Below are 22,006 nucleotides of genomic sequence, written 5' to 3' on the forward strand. Positions count from 1 at the left end.
AGCGCCCCCCAGATTTCGAAATTTTATCATTTAAACTAACAAACAGCCCAGATGCATACATTCAGAAGGGAAGTTTCCTGATCAGGTTTGGAAAATTTTGAGAAAGTGGTGTTGCTTGCATTCCAATCCGAATATCCTTACAATCATCATCATTGCCTTTTATAAGGCAAGATACTGATAATCCCTTGATCGCTCAGAACGACTTTAATCTTGCACAAGATGTCTGTTCTGTACGGGCGTGCAAACGCCATTCCATCATCATCACGTATGCTGATAACATGCAGAAATAGTGATGGAAGAATAGGTCACAAAGATCAAAAGAGGACATACTATCGATCTTCCAATACAAGAACTAGCTCCAACATGCAATCTTCATCGACTGTCAATAACATCTCCCCATACTACCAGCCACAGTTCACTCGAGGTTATCGTGACTTTTTACGTGTTCATGCTGCTGGTGGAGGTAGTGCAAGGATCCCACTTCGGAATGGCAAGAATGGCGTATTTGGCGTCGCAACTTCTCGTGGTTCGCGGGCAAAACAAGAAGATACATATAGCGTTGCTTGTTTACAGATCGATCCACTTGAACTTCGACAAAGTTTGCAAACGAGCAGAAGTAGAGTGATTCAAGAAGCTGGGAAACGATGGGACCCGGCTTTTGCTGGCACTGGCGGAGGTGGAGAAGCAGAAGAGGATGAAATTGCAGGTCAGGTGGTTTGGTTCGGCTGCTTTGATGGGCATGGAGGACCACAGATATCCACTTTTCTTAAGGAGGAATTGCATCAAGCATTCGAAGAGGTTGAGCCGAATATGGTAACTGATACGGCCCGCTCTACACGCAAATTGGGCGGATACTTCCGAAGATTTACAGGTGGCTTGATGGAGAGATGGGTCAGACAAGATTACTTGCCACAAATCAGACCCAGCAGACCCGGCCAAGCCCATCATCGTCCAAAGTCAGAAGCAGAAGGTGGAGGAAAAGAAGCCGATGGAGCACCACTTTCGACTGAAGAAATGGAACGAAGAGCAAGAGAGATCAAAACACAACAAAAACAAGCACAAGAAGAAATGCAAAGTGATTCACCTACCGGGGTGATTGAAGTTGAACGTATCGATCCACCAGAAGAAGTTTCGAAAGAATGTTTAACGATCGCAGAAAGAGCAACACTTGCTTGGTTACATATGGATCGTAGAATTCAATCTTCAAAAGTGTTGAATATTGGAGGATCAACTGCTTCGGTTGCTCTTTTGCACAGTTTAGATCAACCTGCAACCCCTTGGTATTCAAGTCAATTACTCAGCGTAACTTCTGTTCATATCGGAGATACAAGGATGCTCTTATGTCCGGTTGCTGATGGACATGCGATCCCGCTGACGAATTATCATCATCCTGACGATCGTAGTGAAGCAGAAAGGTTACGAAAATTAGGCGCAGGTTTGGTGACAGATTCGTTCGGTGAAGCAAGATGGATGGGTGCATTGGCAAATACAAGAGCTTTTGGTGATAGCAAATTCAAAAAAGCAGGTGTAACTTCTGAACCTGAAGTTATCACGCAAGTTTTGAAAGGTGATGATTTTTCTTTTATTATCGCTTTTAGTGATGGTGTTGGAGGTGTGGTAAGCGATCAAGAAGTTGTTGATCTTTGCAGAGACGCTCGTCATCCTCATGATGCAGCCCAAGCAGTCCTTCGATATGCAGAGGCCCTTGGAAGTGACGATAATGCAACTGTGCTGTGCATTCCATTGAGAGGTTGGGGCAAAACACAAGGCGAGGACAGTACAGCGGAGCAACGAAGATTCAAATTGAGCAAGGTGGACATCTTCCGAGATCACAGGCAATAACTTTGGAGCTATGTGATGCTTCGAGACTGAAAGGATATGTTTTTACTTTCAGGAGATGCGATATAGAATTCGTATTCATGACTCTATATTTTTTTTGTATTATACACATATTGGATATCCATTAGACATACATCATTGCAAATGTGATCATACACGATTTTTGCTCTTTTTATTCTTTCCTGAATGATTGACAGGTTGTTCCGCTGCACGCTTCTTGAAAGACTGAACGAGGTGAGAGATATCGTCCTTCTTTTCTCCATTTGATGCACTTTTACTGTCTCCATTCTCTTTGCCGGCATTCTCTGAAGACTTTTCGGACTTACGTTGACGCTTCTTATCCTGTTTACGACGCTCATCAACTAATTTCTGCATATTCTTCGTCTTGACGAAGCTTGGGTGATTGGGATCAAGAGCGAATCGATGATCGCCATACAAGCCCGCAAAACGAGAATCCTGAACATCAATATCAAATCCAGGTTGAACTTCATTGTTACCTTTTGTTAAAACTTCTCCACCTTGCTTTGCTAATTTCTTTTCTTTCTTCTTTGCCCATCGATTCTTCTTGGCTTTGCCGTCCGCTGCCTGTTCGGCTTTCAAGATGTCTTTTAAAGAGAAATGTCCGGCTCCACTTTCACCTTCATCTTCTGAATCGATCATAAGCTGCAATTGATCAGCATCATCTTCGCTAGCGCTTTCTGGGTCTTTGAGCCCAACAGTCTTTTTGTTTTGCTGTTGTTGCTTCTTGCCTTGTTTGCCGCTTCGTTCTTCTGCAAGAGCAGCATCAAAGTCCACCTCGCCATCATCGGCGAAAAATGGATCATCAAAGCCGTATTCGCCCTTCTCTTGTTCAGCATCTTCTCCGACTTCTTCCCCGTCCTTGTTTCTGCGACGTTCACGCTTCTCGCGTTGTTTACGTTTGTAAGCATCCAGTGTTGTCTCTTCTTCATCAGCTTTGATGCCCTTTTTCTTTCTTTCTGCAGCTTCGGACAAGCCCGGCATGAATGTGATTTGCATATCACCCTGTCCCTCTTGCAATTTTTGCTTTCTAGCATCAGCAAATGCTGTCGATTTTGCTTTTCCAAAGCCAGCGTTGCCACCGGATGAATTACCGTTCAAGCCCAACAGGGCACGCATTCGTTCTCTCTCTTCTTCTCCACCTTTGTCTGCTCCTTCTTCCTCTTCTTTCTCAGGCTCGCTATCTTCACTTGCAGAGGCCAAGTACGCTTTGAAATCTTCATCGCGGATTTGATTAGCATTGAGAGATTTCTCAGCTGCTTGTCGTGTCACCTTGCTGCGCTGCGGATCATCCGCATCCCATGTCAAAGTGACCTTTGAATGTCTAAGAGCATCAGTCATGAACTTCACTCCAGAATATCCTGCTTCATCCGATGTCTCTGTCGCAAAATCTCGATAACCTTCATTTCCAGGATCATCCTTTGGCGCTTCCCAATCGGGGAATGTCATTTCTTTAGGAACGAAACTTAGGTCAAACATGTTGGCCGAATGTTCCATTTCCGTACCATCAATTTCGTCCATTATGAAACGCGCCGTCTCGGGTCGATCGAAAGTGGCGATTGCGTAATGATATCGTAATCGATCAAGTTGATATTTCCGCAAAGCTTCTTCATCAAAATCTCCTCCTTCGTCTACCTGGAATATTTCTTCATCGCTGCTATCGTCACCTTTTGATCTGCTCTTTTTCTTCTTGTTCTTGCGTTTGCTAGAGCTGCTTCCTTCTCCTTCTTCAGATGCAAAGATCTCACGAGGAGGTCCCTCCATAGTTTCTTTAGCCATACGTTTCCGTCCAAACTCGGAGGGGTATACGTATACGCTCAAACAACGTCCTTGGATGGGAACGATCTGACGTTCGCCATGTCGTTTAGATGATGGTCCAGCACCAGAAGCACCAGCTGGAGAAACGACGGATGAGAAAACCTTGAATAAGTCAATTGCCCGGATATGATCCCAATCCATATTGACAACCGCGAGACGTGCGGTATCTCCGGCAAATACAGGTTTTGCTTTTGCAGCTTTGGCTTCTCGCTTGATAGTCTTTTCTGCTTCTGCGTCTAGCTTTGCTAATTGTGCTTCATTTTCTTCCCCTTCTTCGACATCTTCAACGTCACTTTCATCGGATCCATGTCTGTAAAGATCTCTCCTTCGTGCAGCTGCAGAGCCAATCACTACTTCATCTTCATCATCGTCGTCATCACTTTCCTCTTCCTCGTCACTCTCATCTTCATCTCCACTACTGTCAAGCTGACCTTCTCCACGTGCGTAATCGACCGCTCTTTCTGGCTTAGCATCTTCTTCTTCGCTGCTGCTATCCTCTTCGTCTGAGCCTTCTTGTTCATTCTCTTCAGCGCGGTAAATTCTCTTCAAATCTGCTTGTTGATCTTGATCTTGACGAACCGGTCTACCGAATTTGTCCAACTTCGGTCTTCTTTGACCCTTGAAAGCGCTCTTGTCATCCTTTAAAATACCTTTAAATCGATCATCCAGCACAACCTTACCTTCTTCCCGATTCGGACGTAAGAATCTTGGATCAGAGTGTAATTTTGCAAATCTTGGATCTGCTATTGGAGCGGCATACTCTCTTGCTTTGGACTTGCCTTTTCCTTCATCACCTCTTACCATTTTGCTTAGATGTGGCGGCGGTAGTGATGAGTGAGAAGAATACATGCAGCTTTTAAGTAAAATTTAGCTTTAAATTCCAAAAAAATGTCTAAGCTGTGTCAGGTGACAAATACACTTTCAAGGCTAAGAAGACACGACTCCACTTTCATACGCGTTGTAATGAGGAGATGACATTCGAAGGAAGATCCAATCCTCTGACACTCCTATCATCTATTCATTATAGACCAAGATGATCGTATTCACTTCATCAGCAACAAACAGTCTTCGTCTGTGTGTCAGAAGGAGTACTGCTGTCGGTCAACTTTCCACCCGACTATACGTCACAAAGCCAGCATGGGCAGCCAGCAAAACGGCGTCAGCACCAGCACAAAAACAAAAAGAATCAAACGAATTCGCAACAACGTCTGCAAAAGAACTTCATCCACTTCCTTCAAGTGTAAAAGATGCAGGTAAACCTTCTTCTTCTTCAGATTCTGAACGTTATGATGAATTGGGAAATAGTGTTTCGCCGGCGGATATTTCTAGTCGTCCTTCTGGTCCTGGACCTTCAGGACCTGTAACCGATGCAGAACGAGCTGCTCCACGTTATACACAACCATCATCGAATGGAAACGGAAGCAATGGTGATGTATCAGAAAAGTCAAATTCTTCTTTCGACTGGGCAACAAGCTTTAATGGGATGAGCACAATCCCATTCCCAGAAAAAGTGGCTCAAGTACTAGAAGAACCAGTCAATGAAGACGATATCGAAATCAAACCTGACGGACTCTTATATCTTCCTGAGATCAAATATAGAAGAATCTTGAATCGTGCTTTTGGTCCTGGAGGATGGGGTTTAGCACCAAGAAGTGAAACAAACGTGAGCGATAAAGTGGTTAGCAGAGAATGGGCATTGATCTGTTTAGGCAGATTCGTAAGCACGGCAAGAGGTGAACAAGAATATTTTGATCCTTCAGGCGTTGCAACGGCGACCGAAGCTGCAAAGAGTAATGCTTTAATGCGTTGTTGTAAAGACTTAGGAATCGCACATGAACTTTGGAGTCCAAGATTTATTCGTTCTTTCAAGGAAAAGAAATGCGTTGAAGTTTTCGTTGAAAATGTTTCTACACATAAAAAACGTAAACTTTGGAGACGTAAAGATGGAGCTCCATTCGAATATCCATGGAAAGAGTCAAAATGAGATTTGAAGACGCAGAATTCTGTAGCAGTAACACACGCAATAAGATTGTCTAAAGAATTATTGTACCATGCATAGACAAGTGCTTGAAAGATGAATACCATTACATTAAATTGACAAGAGAAGGAAAGAGACTGTGATGAGAAGATTGAGAGATAGACATTTATTTTCCTCCATTATTTGCATTGCTATGCCGTTTAAGTGTGATCTTCATGCTAGAACGACCTGATTCAGGTTTGACGGCAGCAGGAGCAGGTGTGGCTGGTTGTTCAACCGGCGAGCTATTACTAGCTGTTGCCTTTCCGTTTGATTCAGGTGCAATCTGTTGTTCTTCCGGACTTGGACTATAATCCAAATTGCGTCTTGCTCGTCCTCCACTGGAATTCTCACCTTCTTGACGGGCTTGAGTGCTGTCGGCAGCAGCACCAACAGGTGGCGAAGGTGTATCAAAGTCACGGGTTGAAGTTTGAGCGTGTGTGGTTACGGTAGGTTGATGAGTTTCTTCGACCGCATTCATCGGTTCATCGACCGGCATTTGTGCAACCCCATTCTCCTGTAATTCAGCTTCCAAACGTTCGTACAAGATTGCACGTTCCAAACGCATCCTTTGAATGTTTCTCTTTACTCGTAGTGTCTTTACGTGTAATCGATCATTTTCCGTTTCGATTTGACGTACTTTTTTCTTGAGCTCTTTATACTTTCCACGATATTTTGCCGCATCTGATTGAATGGCCAAATGTGTAGAATATGCATTCTTTGCTCCTCCCGTTCCTGCTACTGCTGATGATGATGAGGATGTATTGGGTGCAACACTCGTCGTTGCATATGACTCACGCGAGCCACCTGCTGCTGCCCCACTCAATTTGCGCAATGACATCTTCTAGTGATGTATGAATGACAGAGAGTGTCAATGGTAGTGTTCAGTGGAATGGTCTTGAGGATGGCGTATTCGAAGAGCGCTATTTTGTCAAAAGCCAAAAACACAGGTGATCCCGTTATGATGGAAGAGGGTAAAAGTCATTGGATCCCTTCCTTCAGGGCCGCGTTTTCCTTCACGAATTCAATCCAGATGGAATGATGCATATTGCTCTCATTTGTATGTGTCTGTATTCCAACTCGGGATCTATGAATAATCCTTTTGGCGCGTCACAGGTTGAGTGCGCCGCATTTACATCATACGCGCCCAAAGTGCCTTGAGAAGATCCGAGAAAAAAGGATGCATGGGACAATTTAATCTTTTGGCAACAATCTTTTCTTCCTGGTTACGGTCACAACGGAGAGGGGCTCATCAAACAAGGATGACACATCAATTGCCTCCAAACATATTGAGATTATTTCAACCAAGACCGCCAGTATCATTCACACCACCTTCACAGCTAAATCACGATCCATTCCAGAAACCAAAACAGACAATTCGTCCACTGGAAGGAATTTCGCGAATACTCGAACAATTGAAACAAGAAGCAGCCGATCAAGGTCAATCAACCGAAGGTGTAGAAGAAGATGAAGGGAAAGATGAACATGGAAAATCGTTCACAGTGACCGAACAAACAAAGAAAGAGCTCAAACGAGAACAAAGGAGGAAATTAATCGAAGAGAGAAAATCGAAAGGGATAGCCAACTATAATCCAAAAGAAGACCCTGAAGCACAAGGTGATCCATTCACAACGCTGTTCATCTCTAGACTAGACTACACAGTCACAGAGGAAGATCTCAAGAAAGACTTCGAAATGTATGGTCCCATTCAACGGATACGAATCGTACGTGATAAAGAAGGAAAGTCAAAGGGGTATGCATTCATCGTATACGAACAAGAACGTGATATGCGTGCAGCATACAAAGATGCAGAAGGAATAAAAATCAAAGGAAAAAGAGCAATGGTGGATGTTGAACGTGGAAGGACAGTAAAGGATTGGAAGCCAAAACGATTAGGAGGAGGATTGGGAGGATTAACGCGAAAGAAGAAAGAACCCGCTCCTGTTGCCGAACCTGCTTTTGCGCCAAGTATTGTTAGCAGAGGTGGCTTTGGAGGAGGTGGCGGCGGTGGTGGATTCCGTGGAGGATTTAGAGGGGGAGGAGGAAGAGGCGGCGGTTTCCGAGGTGGTGGCAGAATGGGTGGTCCTCCTCCTAGCGGAGGATATGGTCCACCACCAGGTGCCGGCTACGGAGGCGGAGGTGGCTATGGAGCACCTGCAGGAAATGATGGATATGGTCGTTTTGACGGGCCACCGCCTTTAAAAAGGGGAAGGTATTAAGTCTTATGACGATCTTCTCGCAAAATTCGTATACCCCCAGCCTTTTGTGTATTAACAGTAATTTCGTTTAAATTTTTGATCATTTCTGATTTGACATCTTTTTGTAGAGGTAGCATACATTTACAAGGATGAGAGGATTGTAATTCTATTGCATATACATGATCAGTCGATCAGATATTATTTATATGAAGCTCTGCGGCATCACAGGCCAGTGACCACTGTTTCTCGTTGATAGATTCGGTCAAAGAGGACGTTAATCTACATCAACTATTGAAACATGTTCTTTGAACCATTCAATCTCCTTGTCAAATCTTCCTCTCACCGTCCGAATTGTTGCTTTCTGAATCTTGGTGAATGATCCACTACAAAGTCGATCATTTACCATTTTCTTCACTGAAAGCATTGAATCGCGTTCTAATTGCATCAAAATCACTTCTTCTAATGGAGCCCTTTGTAATCGAACACACATTTCTTCGATATCAGCATCGCCTAGGTTTTTGTAGATGATCCATTTCTTCACTTTGATGCATCTCTCCAGCTTGTCCAACATACCGTTACGGTCTTTCTCTTCATCAGGTAAGGCGCCGATACACAATTCCTCAAGACTGTTACAAAGTAGTTGCTCAACCATTTTTGTGTTGACTCCCCAAATAAGAGTGGAGAACCTTCAATCTTGGACATTCTAAATATTGCATGGTACTTGCTCCTTGCATCTCAACTATATAGATAGGTATAATCGTTCCATTTGTGGAAATTCGTAGGTGGCAGGTGTAAACGTACCTAGATTCGAATTCCGATCGTAATGCAAAAAACTAACAGAACATCTCTTCAAGCTAGCTTTTGCAGTGCTAATGAAACGCCAAACATCCTCCGGTTCGTAAACGTAGCCACAACCAGTAGCAAAGCTAAGTTTGATATCCTCAATTTTTGAAATACATTGATAGAGTTCTTCGTTTGGGAAAAGGCAATCGTAATTTATGTTGTGAAGTGCAAGCTTTCTTAGTCGATTAGCAGCGAAAGGCCACTTTGAAGGCTCGCCAAAGTCTTGCATAGTGACTTGCACACCACGATTTGCGACCAGACGCAAGTTTTTCAGTTGATCACACCGCACCACAGTCCGTATGACAGTTTTGACTGCCTCATTAAGTTGGCTCCTGGTTATCGTTGTCTCATCAATCTCATTATGTTGGTGATGTTCAGGGCAAGTGCTGCCCATTCTGATCACGATCCACAAGTCTTCCACATCGGATTTGATCAGATGCTTGAGTAAATCTTCTATTTCTCCTTGAGTCTTGAAGGATAAATATACTGGCAAAAAGATCCTGTGTAATTTACCATGACTTCTTTCCAGCATAGCTTTATATTTACCTTCGTGTTGAAGGGCACAAACATCAAACACATCTCGCGCTTTGAATCCGTCATCTTTCCATAAAGTTGGATTCTTTCGTATCACGTTTTGCCAAGATTTGCTTACTTGTTCAAGTTTTGCCAATTCAAACACGTTGAAGAAAGAGAAAATCTGAGCAGATAGCTCAGCAGGCAGCTTGGATATAACATCAAACATACTGTTCAACGTATGCAGGGCAATGTGAAGAGAATTGCAAGATTGTGATGATAATGCAAGACTGTGAAGAGCAGATCGTAAATGACGAACTAGTGATGATAGTGCTGAGCAAGAACAGTGGTACGGGCTCAACGCACAGTACGCAATATTCCATACTGGATCAATTGAAGTCCATTTTGCAATTAGGCGTATTCAACGGCCCCGTTGCGAATCACGAAGAAAAATACAAATGAAGCGGGGATCTAAATGTGTTCCTTTATCGTGTGAAGGGCCAAACAATCCGGCAATTCAAGTTCATCAAAGCTTTTGGAAAGGTTCTCAAGCAGTAGACAGTGGATACGTACATCAGAAATCGGCTTTTTAAAGAAAAGAAAAGGTGTTTGTTGTACCGTGTCTAAGCTTTCTTTTGATGTTCCAGCTTCTCATCTTGTTCAGTCGCATCTCTCTCACTTCTCATGCAAATTCTCGTCATCATTGTACTCTTTCTCAAACATTGTTTTGTTTTATGTAGTTGTATGAAATGTACATGATGTTTGTTAATTGTTATTATAATCTTTTGCTTCAATTTGTGAACAAACTCAATTTGCCACTTCGTAGGAGAATTTTAATTTACAAGGAATGGCATTTTAGCCAGTTATGAAATTCAGTTGGAAATTTCAGCCAGTGGATCAAGTCTGTTCAGGATAGAGCCCTACTTCATTTCAAGAGGCTGACTGTTTTAATAGAGGAGTCGAAATCAATTCTTTTCGTGAACGCATCACCGAAGTCTTTGTTCAAATCGTATTCCAATGTATCATACGTGTTTCCGACGACACTTCAAAATAATGCAGCCCTGTTTGTTGGAACATTATTTCTCTTTGACCAACGGGATCATTGCAATTGTAGGATTTGAAGTCTGAAATATGTTTTGCAAACCATTCTCTCTCTTTTGACGGCTGATCTGTACGACTTATAATTGTTGCTTTTCGGATTTTATTGACAAATCCATCGCTAAGTCGATCTTCTACCATTTTTTTCACCTCGATCATAGCTTCATCTTCTAGTAGTTCCATCCATACTTCCTCCAAAGGAGCCTTGCGTAATCGGATACACATTTCTTTGATATCAGCAATGCTATCCCATCTACTAAACATTAATTTCTTCACTTTTGTGCATTTCTCAACTTTTTCTAAAATTCTCCTACGATCCTCAGCTTCCGTCGGTAAATCTTCAATACACAATTCTTCGATACTGTTGCAGAGTAGCTGCTCTATCATTCGTGTTGAATTGCTAGGTTCAGCGTATAGAACCTTCAACTTAGGACATTCGAAGCATTGCTTGGTAATCCCCGGGTGGTTCGGTGGTAAGGGTAATGTCTCTTCTGCGAACAAGAATAGCTGTTCCAATTGTGGAAATTTGTATGTAATAGGCAAAGATGGAGTGGTGTACGGACTGTCCAAAAAGTAATGAGCGCGGCATTTCTTCAAAGTTGCGTTTGCAGTGCTGATAAAAGGCCAACAATCCTTCTTTTGGTGATTCCAGAAAGTCAAATCAGCAAAACATAATTCGATCTCCTCAGCTTCTGAGATAGTTTGATAGAGCTCTTCGCACGGGAATAGAGAATGATATCTGATGTTATGCATTGCGAGCTTTTGAAGTCGAACAGCAGCGAAAGGCCATTTTGTTGGCTCGCCAAAGTCTGTTATATTCACGATTGCGCTTGGAACTGAGACTAAACGTAACTTCTTCAAGTGACCGCATTGCACCACAGTTTTCAAAACAGCTTCAAATGCATCTTCAAATTGCTTCTTCAGTTTTAAACGTGACACCTTCGGCTCATAGTGTTTGTGATGATTTGGGCACGTTGCATCGTTTCTGATTACGATCCAAAGGTCTTTAACTTCCGACTTTACCAGAGGCTTGAGCAATGATTTGAGTTTGGCTTGAGTATTGAATGGAAGGAAAAGTGGTAAAAAGACTTTGTCGATCTTACCATCGCATCTTTTGAGCATGGCTTTATACTTCTCTTCGTGTTGAAGAGCACAAGGATCGAAAGCTTGTGCATCAAATTGGTCATCTTTCCATAGAGTCGAATTTGTTCGAATCATACTTTGCCACGATTTGCTTACTCGTTCCAATCTTGCCAACTCAAACACGTTGAAAAACGAGAAGATTTGAGCAGATAGCTCATTAGGCAGCTTAGATACCTCATCAGGCAGCTTGGATACCTCATCAAGCATACTGCTCATCATATAAAGTGCAATTAGAAGAAAAGTGCAAACTTGATAGGAGCAGATCGTAAATGACGAAGTAGTGACGATAGTGCTGAGCAAGAACAGTGGTACGGGCTCAACGCACAGAACACAATATTCAAACACTTGATCAAATGAAGTCCATTCTGAAATTGGGCGTATTTAATGGCCCCATTGCGAATTACGAAAAAAACTCTGAAATGAAGCGGGGATCCAAATAGGTTCCTATAGTGTGAAGGGCTAAATAATCCGGCCCAGTTCATCAAAGCTCTTGAAACGGTTCTCAAGCAGTTGAAAATGGATAAGTACATCATAATTCGGCCTGAAGGAAGAAAAGGCGTTCGTTGTACCGTGTCTAAACATTCATTTGATGTTCCAGCTTCTCGTCTTCTCCAGTCGTATCGATCTATCTCTTCTCACGCAGGTTCTCATCATCGTTATACTCTTTCTCAAACATTCTATTACTTAATGGAGTTGTATGAAATGTACATGATTTTTGTTGATTGTATGATCTTTTATTTTGATCTGTGAGCAAACGAATGAGCTCTGCTTCATCGAAAGAAGCTGACTGAGGCAGTGTCATTCGAAGTCGTCTTACAGTATGCGTTATGATCTTCACAATTCAAAATAATGCAGCCCTTTTCGTTTGAACATTGTTTCTCTTTGACCGACAAGTTTATTGTAATTGTAGGATTTGAGGTCTGGAATATGTTTTGCAAACCATTCCATCTCTTTTGACGGCTGATTTGTAAGACTCACAATTGTTGCTTTTCGGATTTTAGTGGCAAATCCATCGCTAAGTCGATCTTCTACCATTTTCTTCACCTCGATCATAGCTTCATCTTCTAGTAGTTCCATCCATACTTCCTCCAAAGGAGCCTTGCGTAATCGGATACATATTTCTTTGATATCAGCAATCCTACCCCATCGACTAAACATCAATTTCTTCACTTTTGTGCATTTCTCAAGTTTTTCAAATATTCTCCTACGATCCTCAGCTTCCGTCGGTAAATCTTCAATACACAATTCTTCGATATCGTTGCAGAGGAGCTGCTCTATCATTCGTGTTGAATTGCTAGACTCAGCGTATAGAACCTTCAACTTAGGACATTCGAAACGTTGCCTGATAATCTCCGGTTGATTCGATTGTATGGATGTTGTACTCTCTGTGGTTAAGAACAGTTGATCCAATTGTGGAAATTTGTATGTAATAGGCAAAGATGGAGTCTTGCCCGGACGGTCCAAAAAGTAATGAGCGCGGCATTTCTTCAAAGTTGCATTTGCAGTGCTGATAAAACGCCAAACATCCTTCTCCCGGTAAATCAAATCACTACAGCATAATTCGATCTCCTCAGCTTCTGAGATAGTTTGATAGAGCTCTTCGCACGGGAATAGATAGCCATATCTAATGTTATGCATTTCGAGCTTTTGAAGTCGAACAGCAGCGAAAGGCCATTTTGTTGGCTCGCCAAAGTTTGTCGTATTCACGATTGCGTCTGGAACTGAAACTAAAGTAACTTCTTCAAGTGACCGCATTGCACCACAGTTTTCAAAACAGCTTCAATTGCATTTTCAAAATGCTTACGTGACACCTTCGGCTCATAGTGTTTGTGATGACTTGGGCATGTATCGTCTTTTCTGATCACGATCCAAAGGTCCTTCACTTCCGATTTTACCAGCGGCTTGAGTAATGATCCTATCATTTTTTGAGTATTGAAGGGTACGTAAACCGGTAAAAAGATCTTGTCTACTTTACCTCCATTTCTTTCAAACATTGCTTTATATTTTCCTTCATGTTGAACAGCGCATAGATCGTGTACCTTGGCTCCATCAAATTGATCATCTTTCCATAACTTCGGAGTTGTTCGAATCACATTCTGCCACGATTTGCTCACTCGTTCCAATCTTGCCAGCTCAAACACGTTGAAGAATGAAAAAATTTGAGCAGAAAGCTCATTAGGCAGCATAGATACTCCATCAAGCATACTGTTCGTCATATGGGGAGCAATGTGAAGACAATCACGAGCTTGTAAGGAGCAGATCGTAAAGGATGAAGTGAAGATGGTAATGCTGAGCAAGAATGACGGTTTGTTGGCCGCTCAAAGGAAGAAGACGAAATGCGGGCGCATTTTTCCCATGCATTAAAGCAATTGCAATTCATCAAAATGAAACCCGCTTTCGCAAATGGCGTACTCAGCAGATTTAATGCGAGAAAATTCCAAATGAAGCGGAGGTCAAATCAATCCTCCTTTGTCCGGTGAAGGGAGGGCTAATTAATCCGGCCGTCCGAAGCCTCATGAAATTTTTGGAGGTTCCCAGGCCACTAATCTTGGCAGATGCATACATTTTGTTTCAGCCATAAGGGTGGAAAGAGCATTCCATTATCGGACCGTGCCATCGATGCTCCGGCCTTTCGTCTCGTTCAATCTCTCTCATCTCTCCCTCTCTCCTCTCATGCACATTCTGAACACCATTGTACTTTTGTCAAAATTGTATTATTTGATATGATTGAAAATTCTCTACATCAGCACAACTTCCTCTTTATTTTATTCGTCTCGACAATTCAACGAGCAGAAGGAGCAGGTGGACCGCCACCCGTTCCACCTTCTCCAGATCCGTTATTACGGTCTGTATTTCCATGAATGCCGGTAATATCTTGTTTATTATCTGGTTCATCATCATCGTCCATTGCAAGAGCACGTTGAATGGCAGCTTGATCTTCAGGACTGATATCACTTCCACTTGGTGCACGTGGATCGGCAGCAGGTACGATACTGGTTGACGGAGGTTGTTGATTTGCATCACCTGCATCACCAGTTTCAGTCTTGATAGGCTCAAATGGCTCTGTATGACGTCGATCGATCAAAAGCAAAATACCTCCGTGAACACCAATGCTTGAGTTCGACAAGCTTCGCGCTTCCCTATGCAGTTGGTCCCGTAGATTGGGCTTGTGCATTTGCATTGCTTTGTGGTGCGACAGCAGGCGCTGATGGTGGATTGGATCCCTTTGTACCATGTACAGGTGTTGCACGTCCGCTTGCTCCAGGAGCAGGAGATGCGCTACCAAAGATGGAAAGCTTGCCCTTGTTGGGTGCTACTGTGCTGGTGTTGAATACATCGTGCAACTTTGTGCCTGCATGGAGAGGTCGAATGGGTGTATAACGACAATCAGGCGGGAAGCTGACGTAGTTGAGCTGGAATGGAGTGATACGCGAATAGTTGGGAATCAAAGAGAAAGAAGGTTCAGCCTTGCGTTCTCTCTTTGTCTTCTTTGGTGCTCCTGTCGCTGTATCATCGTCCTTGTTTGTCGATGTCGTGGTAATATCTTCAGCCGAATCATCTTTCTTTTGAGGTACTTGATCGTCTACGTCCATTCCGTCACCTCTTTCTTCCTTTGCCTTTTCACGCTCTTTGTTACGTTGACGTGCTTGCGATTTAGCCGTTGTAATTAGCACAGCCGTTTCCACTTTTTCAACCTTTTTCTCACTTTCCTTCTTTGCTGTAACAGGATAGTTGAATAGGCTTGGTCTTGCATTGGAGCGGAAGTCAAACTTGGGAATGCGCAATTCCCGGTCTAGACCAATAATCGAAGTAGGCGTGAAAGCAAGACTGATGAAATGTTCCAAGGGGAACTAATACCAGAATTGAGTGACGGATTTAGAGGGGGAGGAAGAGGGGGAGGTTTCCGAGGTGGTGGCAGAATGGGTGGTCCTCCTCCTAGCGGTGGATATGGTCCACCACCAGGTGCCGGCTACGGAGGCGGAGGTGGCTATGGAGCACCTGCAGGCAATGATGGATATGGTCGTTTTGATGGGCCACCGCCTTCCAAAAGGGGAAGGTATTAATTCTTTTGACGATCTTCCCGCAAAATTCGTATACCCCCAGCCTTTTGTGTATTAACAGTAATTTCGTTTCAAACTTTGATCATCTCTATTTGACATATTTCAGTAGAGGTAGCATACATTTACGAGGATGGGAGGATTGTATTGTACATACATGATCAGTCGATCAGATGTTATTCATATGAAGCTCTGCGTCATTACAGGCAAGCGACCAATGCCTCATGAACTTAAGTCTTGATGCAATTGTTCGAGTAAAGAGTAATATGCTTGATGTCTTGCTGTCAATGGGGTATTGAGATCATCGCCTGATTGAGTACTTAAGATCGGAGTAGCTCAGCAAGTTCGAAATAGTGCAATCCCTGTTCTCTGAATAATGCGTCTCGTTGATGAATTCGGTCAGGGAGGATATATGCATCAACTTTTGGAACATGTTTTTTGAGCCATTCATTCTCTTTCGGTCCACCCTTCCTTATCGAAATTGTTGCTTTCTGAATCTTGGTGAATGATCCACCACTAAGTCGATCATTTATCATTTTCTTCACTTTAAGAATTGAATCGGGTGATAGGTCATTCAAAATTACCTCTTCTAGTGGAGACCTTTGTAATCGAACGCACATTTCTTCGATATCAGCATTACCTAGGCTATTTTTGATGATCCATTTCTTCACTTTGGTGCATCTCTCCATTTTGTCCAACACACTCTTACGGTCTTGCTCTTCATCAGGTAAGAGGCCGATATGCAATTCCTCTAGACTGTTACAGAGTAGTTGCTCTACCATTTTGTGTTGAGACACTGTATAAGCGTGGAGAACCTTCAATCTTGGACATTTTAAATATTGCATCGTACTTGTTCGTTGCATCTCACATATAGATAGGTATAATTGTTCCATTTGTGGAAATGCGTAGGTGGCAGGTGTAAACGTAGCTAAGTTCGAATTCCGATTGTCCATTGTATAACGAACACGACATCTCTTCAAGCTAGCTTTTGCAGTGCTAATGAAACGCCAAATATCCTTCCTTTCGTCATCGATTACGTTGTCAGGCCTACCAGTTGATCTAAACTCGATATCCTCAACTTCTGAAATACATTGATAGAGTTCTTCGCACGGGAAAAGAGAGTCGTAATTGATGTTGTGAAGTGCAAGCTTTCTTAGTCGATTAATAGCGAAAGGCCACTTTGAAGGCTCGCCAAAGTCTTGTATATTGACGTATACCCTATCACCTGCCACCAAACGCAAGTGTTTCAATTTATCACATTGCACCACAGTCCGTATGACAGTTTTGACTGCCTCCCGAAGTTGGTATCTGCCTTTTGGTGTCCAATCAGTCTCAGTATGCCTGTGATGGTCAGGGCAAGTGCTGTTTACCCTGATCACAATCCACAAATCTTGCACTTCTGATTTGATCAGATGGTTGAGTAAATGTTCTATTTCTTCTTGAGTCTTGAAGGATAAGTATACTGGCAAAAAGATCCTGTGTAATTTACCATGACTTTTTTCCAGCATTGCTTTATATTTACCTTCATGTTGAAGGGCACATACATCAAACACTTTTTGCCCATCGAATCCGTCATCTTTCCATAAAGTTGGATTCTTTCGAATCATGGTATGCCATGATTTGCTTACTTGTTCAAGTTTTGCCAATTCAAACACGTTGAAGAAAGAGAAGATCTGAGCAAATAGCTCATTAGGCAGCTTGGATATAACATCAAACATACTGTTCGACGTATGCAGGGCAATGTGAAGAGAATTGCAAGATTGTGAAGAGCAGATCGTGAATGACAAAGTAGTGATGATAGTGCTGAGCAAGAACAGTGGTACGGGCTCAACGCACAGTACGCAATATTCCAGACTTGATCAAATGAAGTCCATCTTGCAATTAGGCGTATTCAACGGCCCCGTTGCGAATCACGAAAAAATTCAAATGAAGCGGGGATCCAAATGTGTTCCTTTGTCGTGTGAAGGGACAAACAATCCGGCATTTCAAGTTCATCATAGCTTTTCAAAAGGGTTCTCAAGCAGCTGGGCAGTTGACAGTGGATACGTACATCAGAAATCGGCTTTTTCAAAAAAAGAAATGGTGTTTGTTGTACCGTGTCTAAACTTTCTTTTGATGTTCCAGCTTCTCAACTTGTTCAGTCGTATCTCTCTCACTTCTCATGCAAATTCTCGCCATCATTGTACTCTTTCTCAAACATTGTTTTATTTTATGTAGTTGTATGAAATGTACATGATTCTTGTCGATTGTTATTATAATCTTTCGCTTCAATTTGTGAACAAACTCAATTTGCCACTTCGTAGGAGAGTTTTAATTTACAAGGAATGACATTTTAGCCAGATGTGAATTTTAGTTGGAAAATTTCAGCCAGTGGATCAAGATTTGTTCAGGATGGAGCCTTACTTCATTTCAAGAGGCTGACTGTTTTAATAGAGGAGTCGAAATCAATTCTTTTCGTGAACGCATCACCGAAGTCTTTGTTCAAATCGTATGCCAATCAATCATACGTATTTCCGACGACACTTCAAAATAATGCAGCCCTGTTTGTTGGAATATTGTTTCTCCTCGAACGATGCGATCATAGTGATTGCAGGATCTGAAGTCTGAAGTATGTTTTTCAAACCATTCTATTTCTTCTGCCTTTACCGAATGACGTTTAGAAGTCGAAATTGTTGCTTTTTGAATTTTAGTGTAATGTCCAACACTAATTCGTTCTTTTACCAATTTCTTCACTTCGATCATAGCTTCTTCCTCTAGCATATCCATCCGTACCTCCTCTAAAGGAGCCTTGCGTAATCGGATACACATTTCTTTGATATCAGCAACTTGTAGAATACGATTGAGGATCAACTTCTTCACTTTTGTGTATTTCTCTAGCTTTTCAAAAATTCTCCTACGATCCTCAGCGTCCTTCGGAAAATTGTCAATACACAATTCCTCGATACCGTTGTAGAGTAGCTGCTCTGTCATTCGTGCTGAATTGCGAAAATTAGCGTATAGGACGTTCAACTTAGGACATTCGAAGCATTGCTTGGTAATCCCCGGGTGGTTCGATGGTACGGGTAATGTGTCTTCTGCTAACAAGAATAGCTGTTCCAATTGTGGAAACTTGTATGTAATAGGCAAAGATGGAGTCTTGCCCGGACTGTCCGTAAAGTAATGAGCGCGGCATTTCTTCAAAGTTGCGTTTGCAGTGCTGATAAAAGGCCAAACATCTTTCTTTTTATGATTCCAGCAATGCGAATGGGTAAAGCATAATTCGATCTCCTCAGCTTCTGAGATAGTTTGATAGAGCTCTTCGCACGGGAATAGAGAACCATATCTAATGTTATGCATTGCGAGCTTTTGAAGTCGAACAGCAGCGAAAGGCCATTTTGTTGGCTCGCCAAAGTCTGTTATATTCACGATTGCGTTTGGAACTGAGACTAAACGTAACTTCTTCAAGTGACCGCATTGCGCCACAGTTTTCAAAACAGCTTCAAATGCATTTTCAAAATGCTTACGTGACACCTTCGGCTCATAGTGTTTGTGATGATTTGGGCATGTAACGTCTTGTCTGATCACGATCCAAAGGTCCTTCACTTCCGATTTTACCAGCGGCTTGAGTAATGATTCTATCATTTTTTGAGTATTGAAGGGTACGTAAAGCGGTAAAAAGATCTTGTTTACTTTGCCTCTATTTCTTTCAAACATTGCTTTATATTTTTTTTCATGTTGAAGACCGCATAAGTGAAGTACCTTGGCTCCATCAAATTGATCATCTTTCCATAAAGTCGGATTTGTTCGGATCATGTTTTGCCATGATTTGCTTACCCGCTCAAGTTTTGCCAATTCAAACACATTGAAGAACGAGAAGACTTGAGCAGATAGCTCAACAGGCAGCTTAGACACTCCATCAAGCATACTGGCTGCTATGTGAAGTCTAATGGGAAGAGAGAAGATAACGATTTTGCAAATGACGATGTAATGATGATGGTAATAATGCTGAGCAGGAAGAGTAGAAATAATTCAACGTAAAATTCGCAATATTCCAGTCTTATTCAAATGAAGTAGATATTACAATTGGCGTACTCAACGGCCCTATTGCAAATCGCGAAGGAAAAGAACTTTGAAATGAAGCTGGGATCCAAAATTGTTCCTTTGTCGTATGAGGGGCCAAATGATCCGGCTAAGCAACTTCATTAAGGCTTTTGGAACGGTTCTCAAGCAATCGACAGTGGATATAAAGATTAAGCAGTAGCCCTGAAAAGAAGAAGTTGTTCATTGTACGTGTCCATCCTCTCTCTCTTCTCACGCAAACGTTCATTTTCTTTTGGTACTTTTGTCAAACTTTGTATTTTTTTCGTATGATTGTACAATCTTCTGTTTCAAGATGTGAACGAACTCAATTCGTCACCTTGTAGGATAATAGAAATGTACATGTACGGTAGTTTGACCGATGGGGGGAGATTCTGTTTGAGGATATTTGGTAACGGAACATGTTCTATATATGATGAAATTTTGCTTCTTTGGAAGCCATTGACCGAGGCAGAGTCAATACAAGTCCTCTGGCAAAGGGAGGTCATTGTTTCCAAAATTTTCAAAAGGATCGTCACCTTTCTCTACTTGAAAACAGCCTAAACCGGGCAAACGTCCCCCCAATTCAAAATAGTATTGCCCGTGTACCTGGAATTCGTAATCCCTCTCACCGATGCGATCATAGAATGTGTAAGATTTGAAGTCTGGGACATGATTTGCAAACCATTCTATCTGTTTTGCCGGCTCACCGTCAGTTGTAGAAATTGTTGCTTTTTGAATCTTTGTAAATCGTCCAACGCTGAGTCGATCTGTTATCATTTTTTTCACTTCGATCATAGTTTCGTCTGAGACATGATTCATGATTAATTCCTCTAAGGGAGCTTCGCGTAGTCGGCCAAAAAGTTCTTTGATATCATCATCTGAACATGTTCGATTGAGGATCAACTTCTTCACTTTTGTGCATTTCTCTAGCTTTTCAAATACTCTCCTCCGATCCTCCGCTTCATAGATTAAACTGTCAATACTCAAGACCTCGATACCGCTGGAAAGTAGCTGCTCTGTCATTTGCGATGGAAGCTGAGGAAGAGCATGGAAAACTTTCAAATTAGGACACTCGAAACTATACTTGATGATTTGTGGTTCACGTAATGCTCCGTTTGTGGCGATAGATAAGTTTAATTCTTCCAATTGTGGAAAACTGTATATAGGCGGCAAGACTGGGTATGTTTCGGGATCGTCCACTCCGTAATTAGCACGGCATTTCTTCAATGTAGCTTTTGCAGTGTTGATAAAAGGCCAAACATCCTTCTTCGTGAAATTCCAAGAATAAATATCATTAAAGCATATCTCGATCTCTTCAGCTTCTGAGATAATTTGATAGACTTCTTCGCAGGGGAAAAGACTATCGTACCTGATATTATGTAATGCAAGCTTTTTGAGGCGACTGGCAGCAAAAGGCCACTTTGCTGGATCACGAAAGTTTCTCATATTCACGATTACGCTTTCAGTCGTAACTAAACGCAAATTTCGTAAGTGTCCACATTGCACCACCGTCTCCAAAACAGCTTTGACTGCATCTTGAAGTTGCCCATCTGATAAATTTTCGTTGTATTGACGAGCACAAGCGATGTGAAGAAGCGGGCACGTCGCATCTATCCTGATTACGATCCAAAGGTCTTTCACTTCCGACTTTACCAGAGGCTTGAGCAATGATTCCAGCTTGGCTTGGGTATTGAAAGGAAGAACAAGTGGTAAAAAGACTTTGTCGATCTTACCATCGCATCTTTTGAGCATGGCTCTATACTTTGCTTCGTGTTGAAGAGCGCAAGGATCGAGAACTTGTGCATCAAATCGGTCATCTTTCCATAAAGTCGAATTTGTTCGAATCAAAGTTTGCCACGATTTGCTCACTCGTTCCATTCTTGCCAACTCAAATACGTCGAAGAAAGAGAGGATTTGAGTAGATAGCTCATTAGGCAGCTTGGATACAACATCAAACTTATTGTTCGACATATTCACTCGTTTCATTCTTGCCAACCCAAATTTGTTGGAGAAAGAGTTTGGGTTGGAGAAAGAGAAGATTCGAGCAGATAGCCCATTAAGCAGCTTGGATACAAAATCAAACATACTGTTCGACGTATGCAGTGCAATGTGAAGAGAATTTCAAGATTGTGAAGAGCAGATTGTAAATGACAAAGTAGTGATGATAGTGCTGAGCAAAACGGTGGTACGGGCTCAACGCACAGTACGCAGTATTTCAGACCTGATCAAATGAAGGCCGGTTTGCAATTGGCGTAATCAACGGCCCCATTGCGAATTACAAAAAAGAAAAATTTGAAATGAAGCGGGGTTCCAAATGGGTTCCTTTGTCGTGTGAAGAGTTCATCAAAGCTTTTGGAAAGGTTCTCAAGCAGTTGAAAATGGATAAATAAATCAGAATTCGG

The 22,006-nt window shown here is 42.2% G+C and overlaps 12 protein-coding genes across 12 annotated transcripts; 3 read left to right on the forward strand and 9 right to left on the reverse strand.

Moving 5' to 3' along the window:
• Positions 1-36: 36 nt before the first annotated feature.
• Positions 37-1,996, forward strand: FA14DRAFT_159420 (protein serine/threonine phosphatase 2C). The gene has a single exon (XM_025498202.1). It carries the CDS (start codon positions 220-222, stop codon positions 1,840-1,842), a length of 1,623 nt encoding a protein of 540 aa, XP_025357612.1. The 5' UTR covers positions 37-219; the 3' UTR covers positions 1,843-1,996.
• FA14DRAFT_13033 (uncharacterized protein) lies at positions 1,916-4,503 on the reverse strand. The gene has a single exon (XM_025496908.1). The coding sequence runs from the start codon at positions 4,477-4,479 to the stop codon at positions 1,990-1,992; it is 2,490 nt and encodes an 829-aa protein (XP_025357613.1). The 5' UTR covers positions 4,480-4,503; the 3' UTR covers positions 1,916-1,989.
• Positions 4,504-4,658: 155 nt separating this feature from the next.
• FA14DRAFT_159422 (Mgm101p-domain-containing protein) lies at positions 4,659-5,985 on the forward strand. The gene has a single exon (XM_025498203.1). It carries the CDS (start codon positions 4,709-4,711, stop codon positions 5,657-5,659), a length of 951 nt encoding a protein of 316 aa, XP_025357614.1. The 5' UTR covers positions 4,659-4,708; the 3' UTR covers positions 5,660-5,985.
• FA14DRAFT_159423 (uncharacterized protein) lies at positions 5,646-6,741 on the reverse strand. The gene has a single exon (XM_025498204.1). The coding sequence runs from the start codon at positions 6,531-6,533 to the stop codon at positions 5,820-5,822; it is 714 nt and encodes a 237-aa protein (XP_025357615.1). The 5' UTR covers positions 6,534-6,741; the 3' UTR covers positions 5,646-5,819.
• Positions 6,742-6,915: 174 nt separating this feature from the next.
• On the forward strand, positions 6,916-8,060 carry FA14DRAFT_187437 (RNA-binding domain-containing protein). The gene has a single exon (XM_025501599.1). It carries the CDS (start codon positions 6,955-6,957, stop codon positions 7,909-7,911), a length of 957 nt encoding a protein of 318 aa, XP_025357616.1. The 5' UTR covers positions 6,916-6,954; the 3' UTR covers positions 7,912-8,060.
• Positions 8,061-8,164: 104 nt separating this feature from the next.
• Positions 8,165-9,551, reverse strand: FA14DRAFT_183414 (uncharacterized protein; the record flags this gene model as incomplete). The annotated part of the gene is made up of 2 exons (XM_025501315.1): positions 8,692-9,551; positions 8,165-8,553 (listed from the first exon to the last, which is right to left on the reverse strand). The coding sequence occupies exons 1-2, from the start codon at positions 9,473-9,475 to the stop codon at positions 8,165-8,167; spliced, it is 1,173 nt and encodes a 390-aa protein (XP_025357617.1). The 5' UTR covers positions 9,476-9,551.
• A 697-nt stretch (positions 9,552-10,248) lies between these two features.
• FA14DRAFT_152718 (uncharacterized protein) lies at positions 10,249-11,703 on the reverse strand (the record flags this gene model as incomplete). The annotated part of the gene is made up of 1 exon (XM_025497550.1): positions 10,249-11,703. One exon carries the CDS (start codon positions 11,701-11,703, stop codon positions 10,249-10,251), a length of 1,455 nt encoding a protein of 484 aa, XP_025357618.1.
• Positions 11,704-12,321: 618 nt separating this feature from the next.
• Positions 12,322-13,242, reverse strand: FA14DRAFT_152719 (uncharacterized protein; the record flags this gene model as incomplete). Its single annotated transcript, XM_025497551.1, has 1 exon — positions 12,322-13,242. One exon carries the CDS (start codon positions 13,240-13,242, stop codon positions 12,322-12,324), a length of 921 nt encoding a protein of 306 aa, XP_025357619.1.
• A 954-nt stretch (positions 13,243-14,196) lies between these two features.
• On the reverse strand, positions 14,197-15,704 carry FA14DRAFT_183416 (uncharacterized protein; the record flags this gene model as incomplete). Its single annotated transcript, XM_025501316.1, has 3 exons — positions 14,197-14,670; positions 14,720-15,338; positions 15,669-15,704. The coding sequence occupies 3 exons, from the start codon at positions 15,702-15,704 to the stop codon at positions 14,270-14,272; spliced, it is 1,056 nt and encodes a 351-aa protein (XP_025357620.1). The 3' UTR covers positions 14,197-14,269.
• A 131-nt stretch (positions 15,705-15,835) lies between these two features.
• FA14DRAFT_183418 (uncharacterized protein) lies at positions 15,836-17,263 on the reverse strand (the record flags this gene model as incomplete). Its single annotated transcript, XM_025501317.1, has 1 exon — positions 15,836-17,263. One exon carries the CDS (start codon positions 17,261-17,263, stop codon positions 15,866-15,868), a length of 1,398 nt encoding a protein of 465 aa, XP_025357621.1. The 3' UTR covers positions 15,836-15,865.
• Positions 17,264-18,026: 763 nt separating this feature from the next.
• FA14DRAFT_176617 (uncharacterized protein) lies at positions 18,027-19,166 on the reverse strand (the record flags this gene model as incomplete). The annotated part of the gene is made up of 1 exon (XM_025500684.1): positions 18,027-19,166. One exon carries the CDS (start codon positions 19,164-19,166, stop codon positions 18,027-18,029), a length of 1,140 nt encoding a protein of 379 aa, XP_025357622.1.
• A 912-nt stretch (positions 19,167-20,078) lies between these two features.
• On the reverse strand, positions 20,079-21,689 carry FA14DRAFT_152723 (uncharacterized protein; the record flags this gene model as incomplete). The annotated part of the gene is made up of 1 exon (XM_025497552.1): positions 20,079-21,689. The coding sequence occupies one exon, from the start codon at positions 21,687-21,689 to the stop codon at positions 20,079-20,081; it is 1,611 nt and encodes a 536-aa protein (XP_025357623.1).
• Positions 21,690-22,006: the final 317 nt, after the last annotated feature.

This window comes from Meira miltonrushii, assembly GCF_003144205.1.
Source record: "Meira miltonrushii strain MCA 3882 unplaced genomic scaffold FA14scaffold_1, whole genome shotgun sequence".
NCBI lineage: Eukaryota > Fungi > Basidiomycota > Exobasidiomycetes > Exobasidiales > Brachybasidiaceae > Meira > Meira miltonrushii.

Excerpts from the sequence above, each read along its gene's own strand:
- FA14DRAFT_159420 (XM_025498202.1), top strand. The coding sequence starts at position 220 with ATGTCTGTTCTGTACGGGCGTGCAAACGCCATTCCATCATCATCACGT.
- FA14DRAFT_13033 (XM_025496908.1), bottom strand. The coding sequence starts at position 4,479 with ATGGTAAGAGGTGATGAAGGAAAAGGCAAGTCCAAAGCAAGAGAGTAT.
- FA14DRAFT_159422 (XM_025498203.1), top strand. The coding sequence starts at position 4,709 with ATGATCGTATTCACTTCATCAGCAACAAACAGTCTTCGTCTGTGTGTC.
- FA14DRAFT_159423 (XM_025498204.1), bottom strand. The coding sequence starts at position 6,533 with ATGTCATTGCGCAAATTGAGTGGGGCAGCAGCAGGTGGCTCGCGTGAG.
- FA14DRAFT_187437 (XM_025501599.1), top strand. The coding sequence starts at position 6,955 with ATGACACATCAATTGCCTCCAAACATATTGAGATTATTTCAACCAAGA.